At 37.9% G+C, this 20,581-nt stretch overlaps 1 protein-coding gene across 2 annotated transcripts in view; it reads right to left on the bottom strand.

The window, feature by feature from the left end:
- Positions 1 to 400: 400 nt before the first annotated feature.
- LOC131155087 (cyclase-like protein 2) overlaps positions 401 to 20,581 on the bottom strand; it is a 33,597-nt gene continuing 13,416 nt past the window's right edge. Inside the window, exons 3-6 of one of the 2 annotated variants that reach the window (XM_058108007.1) lie at positions 19,417 to 19,489; positions 17,560 to 17,657; positions 14,284 to 14,354; positions 401 to 696 (exon numbers count right to left, since the gene is read on the bottom strand). In XM_058108007.1, the coding sequence (XP_057963990.1) occupies positions 571 to 696; positions 14,284 to 14,354; positions 17,560 to 17,657; positions 19,417 to 19,489 (368 nt within the window). In that variant the 3' untranslated portion in view covers positions 401 to 570. Of the gene's footprint in view, positions 697 to 12,121; positions 12,690 to 14,283; positions 14,355 to 17,559; positions 17,658 to 19,416; positions 19,490 to 20,581 lie in introns of those variants that run through there. The other variant, XM_058108008.1, reaches the window with a different exon arrangement.

Genomic DNA, 20,581 nt, shown 5'->3' on the forward strand with positions numbered 1-20,581 from the left:
ATTTTGATAAAACATTATAAAAAATTATGTTGAGTGTCATTTAAATCTATACTAATTCAAAGCAATCCATGCTCAACTTCATTGATACCATTCAATTTGTTAAGATAGATTCAAAGGCACATCCTTGCTCCTAATACATAAACAAATATGTTAACATATGCTGTAAAGGAGGTTCCTACAATTTTCATCCTCATCAAACAGGAGAAACTTGGCAGTCCCAACTCATTAAAAATGCAAGAATCTGTGCTTGATTTCTTAGCTGACACAACCGTTAGGTTCTTCCTATAAACTGGATAAATTATAGAACTAAACACTTAATGACATGCTTGGTTCGGGGTATGGTGATGGGGTAGGAAAGAAATGGAATGAAATTTTGAATGAAAAGTGTGACCAAATCAAGTAATAAATTCGATTTTATTCCATTCTTACGTAATAAACATACTATTACAATACTATATACGTGCAATATGTTACAGTTTTTCAGTGTTAGATATACAGTAGGATACCAGGTACTTCCAGATAATTGTAACCTTATAAATCACTTCAAGCATATAATAGCTTACAAGGATATTATTTGATGAGAATGCATCGTATGGGTGAACCCTCAGCACCAACCAACCTGAGGGGTAAGCAGTGAACTGTATATATTCCGGGTTGGATGCCATCAAGTTTCAAGCCTTCCACAAGAATGATTTCCTGAAGCATTTTAAGAAGAGAATGAATTAAGCTTTTTTCCGCCATACTCTGAATACCAGTAAAGCAAAGTGCAAGTTAGCAACTAGGTTTGAAATTGTCACTTGTGGTCCGAATAATAACTAAAACCTACATGTAGAATGTCATTTGATTTATGTAAGAATGATTAAAATGGTACAAGCAAGAGAAACAAATTATAAATGGAGAAACAGATCTGGTCATCATCAATTCAACTAAATAATTTCCTGCTGTTGGATGAATAGTTAGTCCCATTGGTTAGGCATTAGAAGTCCTCTCCATTCCCTCACCTATAATTCTATAAATAAGGTCTTATGTTGTATAGGACAGGCAAGGAAGAAATATTAAGAAATTTGATATTTCTCTTTCAAGATGGTATGAAAGCCAAATTATTTATTTGCTTTTTTACCACCTCTTGGTTGCTTTTATTATACTGCCTTTTTTACTGGTTTTGTTATTATTTACCACCTCTCTTGGCTGGTTTTGTTATTTGTTACCACCTGTCTTGGCTGGTTTTGTTATGTACCGCCTTTCTTGGCTGGATTTCTTCTCTTTTATTTGTCTTTGTGGTGCATTTATAACTCATAATTTGCTGTATTAACACTATTTTTTTTCACTGTGAAAGAGTGCGCCACGTTAGCGCAAAAACACTGCCACTTGATCACCACAACAGTGCTGCGTCACCAATACATCAGCCCCACGTCACCGCCAAATCACTACCACATCAGCAAAGGAATAGTGTCACGTCATTTACATTCTTTTCCTTCTTTTAGGCTGTGAGTTATGGCACAAGAGGATTCATTAACGGTTGACAATTTGAGGACTGCTGATTGAGTTAGCCTGTGGTCAATCAAGTAGTTCATCTGGTGAGAATACTTCTTTCCAGCAGGTAACTATTAAACTTGATGGACATGCAACCTAATTGATATGGTCAGTAAGTATACAACTCATTTTGAAAAGGAAAGGGCATGGAAGACTGCATTACCAGGAAAAAGATTAGGCCTACTTATGAAGCAGCTCTTGTACGTTGGGAGGAGCAAAACTCTCAAGTAATGGCATGGTTACTTAGTTCAATGACACCCGAGGTGGCATGAGGTGTTGGGTTACTTGACACTGCTCAAGAAATTTGGGTGGCAACAGCCCAAACCTATTCTTAGAGGGGAAATACAACACAAGCATATAAGATCCAACTTAAGTAGTAGAAACTACATCAAGGAGATATGATAGTTAGTATGTTGCTAAGATGAAAATGGTCCGAACTTGACTATTATCGTTCTTTCACTCCTTCCAACCCAGATGACATGACTGCTTTTAAAAGGTATATATAGGAAGAACGTATTAATGATTGACTTGGCGACTTAAATCTAGAATATGATGCCATTCATGTGCAGATATTGGGTTGAGGAGACCCTACCCTTTCTCTTAATCACGTTTTGTCTCTTGTTCTAAGTAAAGAGACACGTCTATGTTAGTACCTTCTAGTGAGCATATTTGATCAGTTCTTATTGCTCAGCCCCAATCCCAGCGGTGCAGTAGTAGTGTGGTTAAAGGTACCTCCATAGATACATCATCACTTGACAACTTAGTCAAATTTGTCTGTCCTGTCCAACCACCACAACTCCCACAACTTCCGTTGTGAGTACCACAACTACTTCCATGGCCTAAACCATGCTGTTGAGGATGACCATAAAGTACCCAACAAGTGTCACTCACATGACCACTCTTGCGACAATGGGCACATAAGTGAGAATCACCACTGCCCCGCAAGGACTGGGCTGAACAATAAGAGCTGATCAAATACGCTCACTAGAAGGTGCTAACATAGCATGCTGACGTGTCCTTTCACTTAGAACAACAGATACGACGTGATTAAGAGAAAGGAAGGGTCTCCTCGACCCAATTTCTGCACACAGATGAAATCATATTCTGGATTTAAGCTGCCAAGTAAGTCATTAACACGTTCTTCCTCTATATATATTTTAAAAGCAGTCACATCATCTGGGTTGGAAGAAGTGAAAGAATGATAATAATCAAGTTTGGATCATAACCTTTTCATCTCAGCAGCATAAGTAGTAACTGTCATATCTCCTTGACGTAGTTCCCGCAACTTAAGTTGGATCCCATATGCTTGTGCTGTATTTCCCCTCTGAGAATAGGTTTAGGCTGTTGCTGCCCAAATTTCTTGAGCAGTGTCAAGTAACCCAACACCTCGGGTCTCATAGAACTAAGTAACCATGTCATTACTTAAGAGTTTTGCTCCTCCAAACGTGCAAGAACCGCTTCATCAGTAGGTCTAATATTTTTTTCGGTAATGTAGCCTTCCATGCCCTTTCCTTTCAAAATGAGTTGTATACTTCTAAGCACATCAAATAGGTTGCAGGTCTATCAAGTTTAACAGTTACCTGCCGGAAAGAAGTATTCTCACTAGATGAACTACTCGATTGACCATCGGCTAACTCAATCAGCACAATCCTCAAATTGTCAAGCGTTAATGAATTCTCTTGTGCCATAACTCACAGCCTGAAAGAAGGAAAAGAATGTTAATGACGTGACATTATTCCTTTGTTGACGTGGCAGTGACGTGGCACTGATGTGGCGGCAACCTGGTAGTGACATGGCGCTAACATATCGATGACGTGGCACTGCTGTGGCAATCAAGTGGCACTGACGTGGCAATGAAGTGACAATGTTGTGGCGCTGACATGGCACTCTCACAATAGAGAAAAAAAAAATAGTGCCAATACAGTAAATCATGAGTTATAAATGCACCACAAAGACAAATAAAAGAGAAATAAAACCAACCAAGAAAGGCGGTAAACAATAACAAAACCAGCCAAGAGAGGCAGTAAATAATAACAAAACTAGCCAAAAAAGGTGGTATAACAAAAGCAATCAAGAGAGGTGGGAAGAAAAAAAAAATTAATGTGGCTCTAATAGCATGTTGAAAGAGAAATATAAAAGTGAAATATAAAATTTCTTAATATTTCTTCTTACCTTTTCTATACAATATAAGGCTTTATTTATAGGTGAGAGAATGGGAAGGACTTCTATTGCCTAACCAATGTGCGACTAACTATACACACTAACTATTCATCCAACAATGTTGAAAGAGAAATATAAGATTTCTTAATATTTCTTCCTTGCCTTTTCTATACAATATAAGGCCTTATTTATAGGTGAGGGAATGGGGAGGACTTCTAATGCCTAGCCAATGTGGGACTAACTATACACACACACTATTCACTAACTATTCATCCAATACTCCCCCTCAAGATGGGAACCATCTTGCTGTAAATAGAAGAAAACATAGTAGAACTAAGTCATTTGGTCAAGATATCAGCAAATTGGTCACAGGAGCAAACAAAAGGAAAGCAAATTTGTTGCCTATCCAACTTCTCTTTGATGAAGTGGCGATCAATCTCAATATGCTTTGTCCTGTCATGTTGTACTGGATTATTAGCAATGTTAATTGCTGCCTTGTTGTCACAAAACAAGGGCAAAGGAGAAGGGGGGAGAAATCGTAATTCGCTGAGCAATTGTTTTAATCACAACAACTTACGCACACCTTGAGCCATGACTTGGTATTCAACTTCAACACAAGAACGAGCAACAACATCTTGTTTTTTGCAGCACTAGATGACCAAGTTACCAACAATGTAAATACAATAACTAGAGGTGGATCTATGATCATCCAATGATCCACCGCCGTCAGCATCAGTGTATGCTTCCGCCTTCAGGTGACTATGCTTGGAGAACAATAAACCTTGTCCTGGAGAGCCCTTCAAAACCTTAATATAAGATTAACTACTTCCTAGTGACGTGTACGTGGATTATGCATGTATTGGCTAACAACACTAACTACATAAGCAATATTGGGCCGAGTATAGGAAAGATAAATTAATCTCCCTACTAGACGTTGATACTGCTTACGCTCAATGGGGGTGCTAAAATCAGCAATAATGCAATGATTCTATTCAATTGGTGTAGTAATAGGACGACAATCCAACATACCAGTCTCAGTTAGAAGATCTAACACGTACTTCCTCTAAGATAAGAAAATACCTCGTTAAGACCTCGCAACTTCAAATCCAAGAAGATAGCAGAGTTTCCTAAGGTCATTCACTTCAAATTCTTTTGACAGCCTCTCCTTTAAACATGTGATTTCAGTGAGATCATCACCTGTTACCACAATATCATCTACAAACACGATCAAGATAGCTACCTTCCTCTGGTTGTGTTGAAAGAACAAAGTATGATCACCATTTCTTTGTTGGTAATTCATGGAAAGGATAACTTGCCTAAAATGATCAAACCAAACCCTTGGAGAATGCTTCAAGCCATACAAAGAGCGGTGCAACCTTCACACTTTGCTAGCAATAGAAGGGCTAGAAAAACCAGGTGGAATCTCTATATAAACCTCTTCTTGGCAAATCTCCATACAGAAAGGCGTTCTTGACACAAGCTGAAAAAGATCCCAACCACGATTGACTACACAGGAAATAAGAGTACATACAGAATTAAGCTTTGCCACTAGTGTAAAGTATCCTCATAATCAATCCCATACGTCTGCGTATACCCTTTGGCCACCAATCAAGCCTTGTACCTTTCTACCTATGTTTGCTTTATTGTGAAGATCCATCGACACACAACCGGCTGTTTTCTCATAGGCAAATAGACAAGCTCCTAAGTCTTGTTTTATATCAAAGCGTCCATTTCCTCAAGCATTGTTGCCTTCCATCTTGAGTCAGCCATAACATTCCTTCAATTGGAAGGGACTATAATAGCAGATAATGCAGCTAGAAAGCACCTATATTCAAGAAAGAGAGAGACTCATAGGACACAAAATTTCCTAAACAGCATGGTATAGGCCATGGAAGTAGTTGTGGTACTCACAACGAAAGTAGTAATAGTCGGACTGGACAGGTAGATTTGACTAAGTTGTCAAGTGATGATGCATCTGTTGAGGTACTTTTAGCCACTGGACCACTTTCTGCAGAGGAAATGCAAAACCTACGTCAATATCTGGCTCGAGTAGATATGTACTCGAGTATATCTCCTTCTGCAGCCTCAACTGACTTGATGCCTAATTCCACTATTTTTCATTATGGTAACTATGCACAGTCATGTATTAGACATCATGCACTTAACTGCAATAGAGTAGTGTGTCGATTGCATCTCCTTGGGTCATTGATTCAAGTGATTCAAACAAAATGACAGGCCGGTATAATAATTTTGTGTCATACTCACCATGTTATGATAGGAATAAAGTTCATATATCTAATGGCACCTTTACCTCTGTTTCTAGTAAAGGAAATATCAAATGCACACCAACCTCAGTCTTTCCTCCATCCTCCATGTCCCAAGTTTTCCCACTAATTTGTTGTCCATCAGTTTTATTACTAAAGATCTTAATTGTCATGTTGACTTTCACCCAAATCATTGTTATTTTCAAGAGCTAACCACGGGAAGGATACTTGGGGTTAGGGGTGGAAAAACGGGTCGAAACTCGACAGGTGACCCATGACCCGCCTATTTAAAACGGGTTTGGATTTAATACAAGCTAACCCATTTATAAATGGGTCAACCCAAACCAGACCCATTTATTAAACGAATAGGAGGGTTCGGGTCGGGTACCCGCCGAGTGACCCATTTAAGTTATTATATATAGAACGAAATGAAACCCTAGTCCCCAATCCCCATCTGAGTGGCCTCTGCCTCCGCCTTATGGAACTTGCCTAGCCAAATCCGCACGCCAAATCGTAGCTAATGTCGGAGTAGGAGACGTAGAAATGGTCGGCTCCAAGGGTGCAGTTCTAGTAGGGGAAGTCCACGCAAAGGCCTCTGATGGGTCGCGAGATCGAGTGAGGGGAGAGGGAGGAGGGGAAGAGGACGAAGAAGAGGTGGGCTTCATTAGGGTTTTGCGTCAAAAAGGGGATGTTGAGGAGAGAAGCGTGGAAGAGAGATTCTACCGGAAGAGAGACTCTGTTAATGTTTGGTTGTTTTATTGTGGTTGCAAAGGGTTTTCCAATTTCAACCTTTTCTCCACCTATTAAGATGAATAAAAAACTAAACTACACAGAAGAAGAAGAAGAAGTTTGAAAATGCGTACTTGTTTGAGAGAGGAGAAAAAATTATTTTGCAGGGAAGGAGGGTGCATGTTTGTTGATCAATTGGGTGTTTAGGTTTGTAGGGGTGATTATATTTACAAAGAGAAAGCAGGCAGGATTTGAATTTTGGAAGGAATGGATTCCAAAAACAAGAGGGCGACTGCTTTCCATGTGATTATCTAAACAGCCCCACATGGTAGAAACGAGGGCTACTAGTCTAAAGGAAATGAGTTGGGCTTGGTTGGAATGGGATGAAGCCCAACTTATTTGATTGTGGATGATGAGAGGTATGGGGAAGTGAGAACGGAGAAGGGCTTGGATTGAACAGAAGTTAAGGTGAGGAGGAAGACAAAGATGAGTAGAGAAAAATGAGTCATGACCATTTTGCCCATTTGATGATGAGAACATGACTCCGTCGCACTGAGTGTCGCGCAAACGACTGTAATAAGCCCTAGTTTGGTCGATTGCTTTTGGAAATTTGAGAATTTGAGGGCAAGCCTAGGCCTGAAATGTTTAAATTTTTTTTAAAAAAAATAAATTAAATTTTAAAACAAGTGACCCATTTATTAAACGGACAGGTTTGGGATTACCTATTAGTCACCCGTTTAACCCTGACCTGTTTATAACCCGCCCGAACTCGGCCCGTCAACCTGTTTTACCACCCCTACTTGGGGTTGGTAAAGTGCATGATGGCCTATCCAACGTGGAAAATAAACCATTGAAGAATGGTCCCGAGTTGGTTGGTCTGACTGCGTCATCTTCCTCTGATACGACTCTTCAAGAATCGCTACTGCAACACCGTCAGCTTGGACATATTTCTTTCATCATCCTTCTCATTTATTTCCCTCGCATTATGCACACTGTGATAAGGAGAAATTGGTTCATACAAACAATGGCACCGAATATACTAATCAGGATTTCCATGAGTGCTTAGAGATTTATGGTATACTCCATTAGACAACATGTGCTGGCACGCCTGTTCAAAATGGGATTGCCGAATGAATGAATCAACATTTGCTAGAGGTAGCCCGGTGACTTCTTTTTTTCATGAATGTACCAAAGTTTTTATGGAGTGAGGCTATACTTACTATTGCTTATTTGATTAATTGAATGCCACTTCAAGCCTAACAGTTTCAAACACATATCCAATGCTTGACGGGAGATATTACTTTTTGTTATGCCTCCTAAAATCTTTGGATGTGTGTGTTTTGTTCGAGACCACAGACCCAATGTAAGCAAATTGGATCCCCGAGCTTTGAGCTACTCTACTACTTAGAAAGGACATCAGTGTTATTATCCTACTGAGAAACGGATATTTGTTAGCATGGATGTCACCTTTCAGGAATCGAAGGCATGCTTCAGTAACCGCTTTATAGATGACTTTACCAGTTCACTTGTTAAATATTATGAATTTCTCGCCTCTCCTAATTTCTTTTCTAGTGCAATCAATTGAGAGGGGGAGACTAGTTCTGGTCAAGAGGAGCTAATTGATAATAATGAGAAGTTGAAAAACCCGACCGATAGCTTTTCTGATAGTGGTGTTAGAGATAATATAATTCAAGGGCAATCTTTACAATATAGATTGTACTAGTCATGCACTCTTCAACCCTAATTTTATCAACCCCAACTCCACCTACAGAAGCTCCAAGTTCTCCTTCCTCTGCTCCATCTTCTTCTTCTCCTTCTGAGAGTGATGGTAATATTTCACCTATTTCCTCTCCTTTTATCTCTGATTTGGATAAACCAATTGCTTTGAGAAAAAGTATTCGCACTCGTAATCCTCTTGCAAGATATGTACATGATATAGGAAATTTTGTGTCCTATTGAGTCTCTCTCTCTTGAATATATGTGCTTTCTAGCTGCATTATCTGCTATTAGAGTCCTTTCCAATTGGAAGAATGCTATGGTTGATCCAAGATGGAAGACAACAATGCTTGAGGAAATGGGAGCTTTGATAAAGAACAAGACATGGGAGCTTGTCTCTTTACCTATGGGAAAACAGCCAGTTAGGTGTCGATGGATCTTCAAGTAAAGCAAACACCCGAAGGAAATGTAGAAAGGAACAAGACTCGAATGGTGGCCAAATGGTATACGCAAACATATGAGATTGATTATGAGGAGACATTTGCTCCTGTGGAAGCTTAATTCTATGCGTACTCTCATTTCTTGTGCAGTCAATTGTGGTTGGGATCTTTACTAGCTTGAAGTCAATAACACCTCTTTGTATGGAGATTTGCAAGAAGAAATTTATATGGAGATTCCACCTGGTTTTTCTAGCCCTTCTAATACTAGCAAAGTGTGTAGGGTACGCCGCTCTTTGTATTGCTTGAAGTAATCTCCAAGGGCTTGGTTTGATCTTTTTAGGCGAGTTATTTTTTCCATGAATTACCAACAAAGTAATGCTAATCATACTGTATTCTTTCGACACAACTGGGGGAAGGTAGCTGTCTTGATCGTGTATGTAGATGATATTGTGGAAATAGGTGATGATCTCATTATCACACGTTTGAAGGAGAGGTTGTCAAAAGAATTTAAAGTGAAGGACCTTGGAAAACTCCGCTATTTTCTTGGATTTGAAGTTGCTAGGTCTTCACGAGGTATTTTCATATCCTAGAGGAAGTACAGTACATGTTAGATCTTTTGACTAAGATTACTATGTTGGATTGTCGTCCTGTTGCTACACCAATTGAACATAATCATCGCATTATTGTTAATGCTGGCACCCCAGTTGATCGTGAGCAGTACCAACGTTTAGTAGGGGAATTCACTTATCTTTTTCCTACACTCAGCCCTACATTGCTTATGCAGTTACTGTTGTTAGCCAATACATGCATGATCCACGTAAACGTCACCAGGAAGCAGTTAATCATATCTTAAGGTTTCAAAAGGGCTCAACAGGACAAGGTTTATTGTTCTCTAAGCATAGTCACTTGAAGGTGGAAGCATACATTGATGCTAACTGCGGTGGATCATTGGATGATCGTAGATCCACCTCTGGTTACTGTGCTTATGTAGGTGGTAACTTTGATACCTGGTGCAGCACAAAACAAGATTTTGTTGTATGTTCTAGTGCTGAAACTGAATATCGAGCCATGACTCAAGGTGTATGTGAGTTGTTGTGATTACAACAATTGCTCAGCAAATTACAACTTCTCCCACCTCCTTTGCTCTTGTTTTGTGACAATAAGGCAGCAATAAACATTGCTAATAATCATGTACAACATGACAATACAAAGCATATTGAGATTGATAGCCACTTCATCAAAGAGAAGTTGGGTTGGCAACAGATTTGCATTCCTTTTGTTCGCTTTTGTGCCCAATTTGCTGATATCTTGACCAAATGACTTAGTAGTACTTCTAGAACAATTGGGTAAAAGGGAAGCCTAACATCAATGATAGGTCTCTCCCTCAATTTATAATATATGTCAATAACAATCCAATAACCAAAATACCCTTACTAATTCACACTTACATAACTCTTAACACATACGAATAATGCTAAATGACCAAATAACCATTAACACTCCCCCTCATGCTAGAGCATATATATCTCCTTGCTTGTTACAAATGAATTTCACACGAGCACCTCCCAAGGCTTTAGTGAATAAATTAACAAGCTGAAAATCAAACTTCACATGAGTGGTTGTAATGAGCTTCTGTACAAGTTTCTCTAGAACAAAGTGACAATCAACTTCAATGTGCTTTGTCCGCTTATAGAAGATTGGGTTGGAACAATATGGATAGCAACTCGATTATCACACATCAACTCCATAGGCTAAGAATGTGGAAAACCCAATTCTTCCGACATGTTCTTCAACCAAACAAGTTCACATGTAGTGTGAGCCATATCCCTATACTTTGACTCAGCAATTAACTAGTGTATCAAATTGACTTTTTATTTGAGAACAAACAGCATGAAAGATATTAAACAACTCATAACGATCTTTCATTAAATACAACCAAGTCATCTTAGAATAGTCATTGAAAAATGTAACAAAGTACCGAAACCCCAATTTCAATGTGGCATGATTAGGACCCCAAACATCAGAATGGACGAGCATGAAAGCGCTATTTACCCCTTTTTTGACCTGGGAAGCAAAGGGAACACAATGATGTTTTCCCAATTGACAAGACTCATATTCAAGGCTAGAGACACAACTCATAGAAGGAACCAGAAGTTTCAATTTGTCCAAGTCAGATGACCAAGGCAAAAATGGATGTGCAACGATGTAGCAATGGCTATGTAGGTAATGGGAGAAGAGAGCAACTCAAAGAAGTAAAGTCCATGAGCCTCACAACCTGTGCCAATTGTCTTCTTCATCTTCAAATCCTAAATAACCACAGAATCTGGAAAGAAGGTTACAGAACGATTTAGTGCCTTTGTTAGCTGACATGAGATTGAAAGGTGACTTAGGAATGTACAAAACAGAAGAAAGAGAGATGGAGTAGAATTTACTATTCCTATCCCCTTAACTGTAGTCGTGGACCCATCGACAAGAGTAACTTGAGGTAGATTTTTAGGGTACTGGAGGGCAGAAAAGAAGTTGGTTACACCTTCATATGGTTAGTAGCAGCAAAGTTGATAATCCAAGGACAAGTGGAGAGATACCAGATGACATAAAAACTATAGGATTACCCTTTTGAGCAAAAGATGCAATGTGATGAGATGCTTGATGCTATAGGAACCTTGAATACTCTTCCCCCATGATAGCAATAGTATGCCATTCACCAGAACAAATGCTAGATGAGGGAAACACACTTTTGGGATTTGAGAATGCCATCAAACAAGCACACAACCTTGATACAACAGCAAATAAGAAATACAAAGCAAAAAAAATGCAGTTGGGATTCCAAAAGCAAACTTCTAGACCAACCGAAACAACCACAAGTGAAGTTGCTGAACCAACCAAAACAAAAAAAAAAATGAGTCAACCACGATTGAGTCACCAACAACTAAACATAACACTGCCACAGCCCTACAAAGTCAATGCATAAACGCTGCCACTGCTCCAAGCCTCCAAGAGATCTAGACACAGCCTCAAGAAACCAACACGCAGCACTGGAACATTTGGAGCAACCACGAATAAGGTGATTCACCACTTATGAGTCGCAACTAAACCAGCATAAGGTTTCCACAGCACCAAAGAAACTTACTGAGAGCCCCAAGAAACCTGTACACAGCTCTAACAACACCAAACAGCAAATCAGAAATACACAGCGAAGAAAATCCTCCTGGAATTCATGGAAACCATTCTAACACGCAATGTTCGGCAATCAGATCAAACGACAAGCACACGATGTACAAGACAAAAAACTAATCAAGAACAAAGAAATAACACTGTTTCAGGCCTCAATGAACTCAATAAACATTGACCAACGGGGCTTTGAGAATGCCATCCCAACATGCACAAAAACTCGATACAGCAGCAAATCAGAAAATCACAGCAAACAAAATGCTCTTGGGATTCCAAAAGAAAACTTCTGGGCCAACCGAAACAACCACAAGTGAATTTCTGAACCAACCAAAACAAAACCAAATGAGTCAACTGCTGATTCAACCATGAATGAGTCACCAAGAAGTAAAAATAGCACTTCCACAGCCCTACAAAGTCAATGTATAAACTCTGCCACAGCTCCAAGCCTCCAAGAGACCTAGACACAGCCTCGAGAAACCAACACACAACACCAGAACAATTGGAGCAACCACGAATAAGGTGACCCACCATTTATGAGTCGCAACTAACCAGCATAAGGCTTCCACAGCACCAAAGAAACTTCCTCACAGCCCCAAGAAACCAGCACACAGCTCTAACAGTACCAAACAGCCTCTATACAGTAGCAAAGCAGAAATACACAGCGAACAACATCCTCCTGGAATTCATGGACACCATCCCAACACACAATGTTTAACAGTCGGATCAAATGACAAGCACACAATGTACAAGATAGAAACCTAATCAAGAACAAAGAAATAGCACTGTTTCAGGCCTCAATGAACTCAATAAACATTGACCAACAACTTCGCGCATTAGCAAACAATCATTCCCAGAATGCCTTACACGAGCAACTAAAAAAGTGGTATTTTTGGATAAAAAAAATGACAAACAACTTTGTATTATGGTGTAAGGACAGATTCAAGACATTTGAAATCAGAGAAAAATGGCCACTCAAAAGACTCCCACACACTGGCACATGGGGTTGGCGCTGCCGGCTTTCGACCAGTGCATGGCAGCCCATGGGGGCCTCTATGGCTTTGAAATTTTTCAGGCTGGCAGATCGGCAGGTTCTGTGGCTTGCTCTGTGGTTAGTTTTGCAAAAGATGAGGTATTTCTAGAGGTTTTGAAGAGGAAAGCAGCATCCAGGCTTTTTCCAGCAACTGCAGCTTTTTATGGTGACTGCTGGGCCTGCTCCTGGACTTTGGTGATGCTGATGATCCTTCTACAGCAGCAGGTTTGTGTGGTATTATGATATTGTTTGATTTAGTGGCGGTCATGCAATGAGGGTTTATGTCGGATCTTGCTCTAATACCATGTTGAATAATTGGGTAAAATGGAAGACATGACATCAATGATAGGTATCTCCCTTTATTTATAATATATGCCAAGTACAATACCAATGACCATAATAACCTTACTAACACACACTTGCTGACATAACTCTTAACACAAACTAATAATGCTAAATGACCAAATAACCATTATACATTATTGTTGAGTAAATAATAATTATATATGATTTTATTTAAAATACATATTCAAAATGTTAATTAACATATAAAGTAATTGGAAAATATGAAAAGATGCTAATTTATTTGATAATATTATTGATAAAAAACAATAATCACATATTACTTTGCTATCCCCACCTATTGGGGTCTAAGGCTTGTTATTGTTATTTTATATATTACTTTGTTATGTAATATAATATATCAATTATATGTTGAAATATGATAATATTATTCATAAAATAATAATATAGATTCACATAATTATAAGTGATTATCCAAGTATCACTTATTTCATGAGTACTTATAACGGTACTCATGACTTCCAGTACTTCTCTAGTTCAACAATACTCATCAAATTTAGTATTTTTTTTTCTTTCTAGAAAAGCACTTTTCCTTTAGTGGTTTGAAACAATTCCTAACTGGATGGAAAATCCAACTTGTATTCTTTACAAAATTGAAAAGGCCAAGGGCCTGTTCAGTAGAAAATAGTAATCATCCTCCATTCCAGTTTTCAAAGAATAACAAACCATCTTACTTCCCAGTTTCCCAATATTGTATAGGAAAGTTTGGAAAGCCATGAACAGCACTCTCACTCAAAGAAAATTAAAATTATGAAGTTAGTTAATGGGAAGACAAATAGTAGGGGCTAGCAACCAAAACAATATAAAATCATGTTACCAAGTGATAAAGCATTGAATGTATAGAACAATCTCGAATAAGGAATAAAAATTTTCTTACCCTGCTTTTCAGAAAAATAAGATGTGAAGAAATCAAATCAACGTGCGCTGCAGCAGATAAGTAATCAATTCCTACATTTCATAACAAATTAGTGTTAGTAAAAGCATCAGTTTTTCAAAACACAGAAATGCAATGTCATAATCCACACAAATGCAATGTTATAAACCACAAAGCGATATGCTTAAGGTTCTCTTTGGTGCAAGGACAGGAACAGAGAATTCAATTTTATCCACTGCAGAATCCAACCCAGCTCAGTTAGTCTACAGAAAAGTACTCTGCAATCTCTTTTTTTGGTCCAGAACATGTCCTTTGTTTTATTCACTTAATTGGTGAGGATTTCTTAGTCTTTGCTCAACCATCGGCTTGTAAGTGTCTGTAAGTCTATGTAAGCTCTGTAATCCTTTCAAGCACCTTGCTTGTAAGGAATCTAATTCAATAAAATTCTTTTACTTCTTAAGAGACAAAAAAAGAGGGTTCAATTTTATTTTATACAAAAGGCGTGTTGTTTTGATGGCCAAGGCTTATGGGACTGGACTAGATTGGCTATGAAAGTTATCCTATTCCAAGTTTGAATTGCTACATATAAAGGTAAAAGACCAAATACCCTAAATGAAAAGAACAATATAACAAGAAACAAAAAAACAAAGGGCAGTCGACTCCTTTTATTGCTTACCCACTCCTAGCCCATGGAGAGAAACCGCTCAACCTTATGTCATGTAAATAAGCTAAACCCCTCCCTCTTAGCCAGTCCTATACCATCCCACACCTTTGTTGCACCCATGGTTTTAAATCGTGGTAGCGGGTAGCGTAACATAATGGTAACGGGTGTAACGGGAAGTGGGAGTAGCGGATGTTACATAACAGGAAGCGGGTGTAATGGCCGTGAATTTTTTTGAAGCATGCACAACCTTGTGCATATTAGCATACTTCAATGTTTTAAGCTTTTAGCCCTCTTAGAAAGAGTTTTAGTGTATTTTGGATCCTTTAGTTCGAGTAACTAAGTTATTTGGTAAGGGCAACAAGTTTACATTTGTTTTAAACCACCATTGATAGAAAAATTACGTGTGTGCGTATTTATACTTCTCATTGTTCTTATCTGTGATAAATTCTTATGTGTGCTAAATTAATTAATAAAACAAAATACATTATACACTCCAATAATCTATTAGACACATAAGACATACGAATAATACAAATATAAAATAGCTAGAAAAGAAAGAAGGTTGAAGTTGAAAAATATAGAACATAAATATCACATTACTAATATTATCAAAATAAAATGTTTTCCTAACAAGTTAGTATTTTCAAATTGTTAATTAATGCATCTATTGTGAGTATTTAAAGAAATAGTAAATTTTGTCTCATTGTCATCCTCATTATAATCTTTTCCTCCTCTTGCCACTTGGTATATTGAGAATGACATATGAAAGAGAGGGAAAAAGTGAGAAGAAAAAGTAAAAAATAAAATAATTTTATGGTGTAACAGTCCTATAGCGGTTACGTAACGGCCGTAGCGGCCTTTACGTAATGGTTGCGGCCGTAGCGGCCTTTACGTAACGGTCGCGGCCGTTATTTAAAACCATGGTTGCTCCAACAATATTCTAAGGGTATTTAGTCTATAGCCCAGCTGATCCAAGCCACCATGCAAACAAATGCATTCTAATTAAAGCACGTAAGTTTGGACTGCCTTAGCTACTAAGGCTAAGTGCCTTGTTGTTATTCTTTTGGTTATTTTGCCATCCATTTCTTAGAAACTCTAGTAGAAAACATTTTCTATTTTCCTTTTCCAGTTTTCATCTTCATTTCCAAGTTTTCCTTTTCTATGGAAAAGTTTGAAGACACAGAATGCATTCATTTTCTGAAATGAAAAGTTATTTTTCAACAGGGTAGGATTAAGAGGTACGTGGTGTATAGTGGCAGTTGCAGCAGTGATGATGATGTCAGCAGGTGGGTGTTGGTGGTGATGACATCAATGTCAGGAAGTGATTATGGTGGTGGGGACGGTCATGTTGGGGGTGGCAAAGGGCAGTGGTGGAGGCAAAGGTAGACACATTGGCAGGAGGTGGTGGTGATGGCAGCAGTGACAGGTGGGGCAAGGGCAGGGGCAATGAAAGCGGTGGTGGTTAATGATTGTGGTGGCAGCTGCAGCAGAGATAACAAGTAAATATGGTAGTCCGTCAGTTGTGGTGGCGATGGCGGTGGCAGGCAGTTCGGGTGGTGGTGGAACAAACTTGAGAAATAAACTTGAAAAAAATTGGAAAAAGAGAAATGTTTCCTAGAGTACAAGCTTGTAAAGCCAGTTTATTTTCTGGTTTTCCATTTGGGAAAAAGAATTAAAGATAAATTTCCATTTTTACCTTTCCTGAATCCACCAAAACCTCTTTCCTTCAGTTGGTTGAAAGTTGGAACTCTAACTTAATTGAATTAATTTAAGCAAGTAAAAGAAAATATGGCATATGCCTTAAAAAGCATACACAATGTGCAATTGTTGGTTGTTTTGCTTTTGATAATTTGAATCCAAATCCGAAAGGAAATTAGTAAACTGGGACACAAACAGTGATGCTTTTCTTTATAAGTACATAAGCAGTTATTCTATGAATGAAACAACAATTTCAAACGTCCGAAAAGGGACATCCCTATAGTCAGGATTTAGGACTTATACTGGAGGTCTTAGGTTCTATTCTTTAGAAGGGGTTTGAGTTAGGGATGGGTATACCCCTTTGTGTAGCTTAGGCCCAATGGGCCTCCCAATTGACCCAAAAAAGATCATTTTCAAATAGCAAGGTGCAGGGATATTTTGTCATTTTGGTGTTGGGCTCACATTTTTTGTTATTTTGAGTCCATCAACCTCCCTTGAAAATATTTTTGGACCAACCATATAGTTGTTGACACTTGACAGATCATGAAAAGTTGAATCTTTTGAGTTAATTTTTCCTATTCTTTATGAAGCTACATATCTCTTTTAAAGGGATAAAAAAGTGACCCTAGTTCAGTTCGATTGCACTAGATGGGGAAATCATATGCAATCAAAATGAAGTTCTATAAAATGTGTACGATATCTACGTAGTAGTTGATCTTTATAACAAGCAATATCTATGATGATGGAGAGAGAATGAACAAGAATATAGGAGTAAGAACACAAAAAGAAAAAAAGAGACATAAGACTTGGCATCCAACAAAAACAAGAGATACCTAATGCGTCAAAAAAGGCAAATATAGGAGTGTCCTTTTGTACTGCAAAGTAATAACTAATTAAAATGGCAATCTGTAGCTTACCAATCAGTTTAATTTCAGTGTTCTCTACCAACCATTTTGCACCATCCTCCATGAATCCCACATAGCTTGTGTCATACTTACTTTTCTGCATAAGCTGCCTGAATTGGAAAAAAAGTTTTATCATTTAAAATTTCTTCAAATGTTGACTGTTAAGATTTGCGAATGGCTACTACAATAATTAAATGGTAACTAATTAGGGTAGTACAATCAGTTTTAGTAAGAAGAAATATGGTGAGAAAACCACTCAAAACAAAAAATATATATCTACACAATATCCCCCAAATAAAGTTTTTTGGCTTTCCAACAATAATATTGCCGTTAAAGAAGCAAGTATGCCAATCTTTTATAGTAAGTGTCACAGAGAGGTTGAAGAAGATTATTGAAGAGGAAGGCTTCAAATGACATATTATGAAGTTAGGAGTTGGGCCCACCCAACCATCATGGTTGCCTTTCTTCTTCTCTTTTTTTTTTTTTTGGCTCAAATCTTACTTAGTAAGGTGCACTAGGATTAAGTGGCATTTATGGGAACAAAAAAGGGGTAAGTTTTCAGAAAATATGTGGTGTGCGCAAACAATTTCCTTAGGTTCCTTTACTGATTTATTATTTGTTGTGGTTGTGTTACTTACATGGTGATGTCTGTCCTAATTTCTTCTTTCCAAAAGGAGCACAAATAATTGAGAGATCTATTATTTAGTGAACTAGCCAAAGCTCCCCCACACGGTTCACTTGGGAAGAGTAAAAAAGTTCAGAAGTGCTGGATTCTCAATGAAAAGATGCATTTCCAATTCAATCCTTCAGCAACAATTTCACATTAAGAGATCATACTTTGAACTCATAAATCATAGAACGGTTCCCAGATCACAATGGTTTTATCCTTTGAGTGGACATCTTTCTTTTTTCCTTTTTATGAAGCATATGCATTCTGTGCAAACTAAAGATATCTTACATTACGAAGTGTGCAATTTAAAATGTGAATTTAGGATGGACCACTACCAACATGATTACCAGGCCAACATGGTCAGACGGGATCAATGATAAGTAGTTAGAATCATCATAACTATTTCATGGGTGACACCAAATTTAAATTCTTGAGCATGATTGTAAAAAATTATAGACTGAAGAGACAAACGCAAGGCTTACATTCAACTGTGTTGGATAGCTTGATATACATTACCCACCAACAAATTTAGCTTCCAAGAGAAGTGGTGATCTAACATGATATCGCAGCTCTGATCTAGCAGGTCTGATTCAGTTCATGTCCTGTTATGCCCGTTACAATGCACTTTGTTCTGTTTGTGTTCAAGTTTGATATATGTGCCTCCACATGCAAGACAGGGTCGCACATGAAGGGGAGTGTTGGATAGCTTGAAATAGATTGCTGACCCCTAGCCAACAGCTTAAGCTTTCAAGCAAAAGTGGTGAGGGAATCAAAATCCAAAATGACTTATGTATGGTATTGAATGTCATAGACCTAAATTGTTTGTTAAAACTGTGAATACTTGACACACATTGTTGGCCCACAATTTAGGTAAAGACATAAAGTGGTAATCTAACATGGTATCAAAAAGCCATGGTTTCCAGGAGGTTTTAGTTTCTAACCTTATTTCCCATCTTTATTGTAAATTTAAAAATTACTGTGCTCCCAATAATGGGTGTTATGCGGTGTTTGCTTCTCTCTTTCCATATGCAGTTGGACAGCAAAAGGGAGTGTTAAGGGCCTTAAGGCTTCATACATATTGTTGGCCCAAAAACCTAACAGCTCAAGCTCTTAGGTAAAGTGGTAATCTAACAAAAGCCACAATTTGAATGTGGGTCGTAATGATGGCTATTGAAAAACTATATCGATTACAAGTTTACCTGTCAGTGTTTAATGTTCTGAAAAGCACGCGTTGGACTCCTTTAGGAATGTTTAAGAACTTCATGACTTCAGCTGTAAGAAGAAGAAATTGATAAATCTCATTTTTTTTTAGTTAGAATCAATGGATGACAAATAAATGTTCTTACTCAGTTATATTTTTTTTTTCTTTTTGCAAGAGTCGAAAAAGGAAAAAGGAAAACTAATAATAATGCTAGTTGCCATACGTAAGTAGATCAATGTTTGTAAGAAACTCCAAACAGCAAGACACAAGAGGGGCCTTAACCCAGTACAAGCTGTTCTTCTTTAAAATAAGGTGTGTCAATTGGCGTGCCATTATAGCAGGATACTACCAAAATGCATGCATGCCAAAAAAACATAATCATTTTCCTAGCACAATGCAAAAGCACAACAAACCAAGCCTCAAGTCCCACTAGTTGGAGTCAGCTACATGGATCCTTTTCCAACAATTTACAGCCATGGGCGATTTCCTATGACAATTTGAGGGTGTTTAAATCCTTATAAACTATCTCATTTCAAGTAATTTTAGGTCTACCTCTACCCTTCCACTATCACTAATAGTAACTAGCTCACTCCACTCCATTGGCGCACTACTTGACCTACATTGTGCAACCCTCCCTTATCTAATCTCCTATAGGGGCTATGTCTAACTTACCGCAAATATGTTCTTTTAGTATTTTATCTTTAAATGTTATACCATTCATCCACCTTAACAATTCTCATTTCAACAACCTTTATTATTTGGATATGTTGTCTTTTAATTGTCCAACATACTGATCCATATAGCATAGATGGTCTTACAGTCTTCTTATAAAAATTTTAAGGCATTCCACGATTAGACAATACGCCTGAAGCACTTCTCCATTTTAACCAACCTACTCTAACTCAATGCCACATCTTCTTTGATTTCTCTTTCGACTTGCATAATATATCCAAGGTATCAAAATCTACTGTGCTATTAATTTCTTGACCATCAAGTTTAATCTTTTCTCTATTATTCCTCCTACACATACTGAAATTACATTTCATATATTATGTCTTATTTCAATTTATCCTAAAATCTATAGATTCTAAAGCTTTTCTCATAATTCTAACTTAGATTATAGTCCATCTCTAGTTTCATCAATCGAGACAATATCATTTGCA

This window comes from Malania oleifera, chromosome 5 (genome assembly GCF_029873635.1).
Source record: "Malania oleifera isolate guangnan ecotype guangnan chromosome 5, ASM2987363v1, whole genome shotgun sequence".
Taxonomy (NCBI): Eukaryota; Viridiplantae; Streptophyta; class Magnoliopsida; order Santalales; family Ximeniaceae; genus Malania; species Malania oleifera.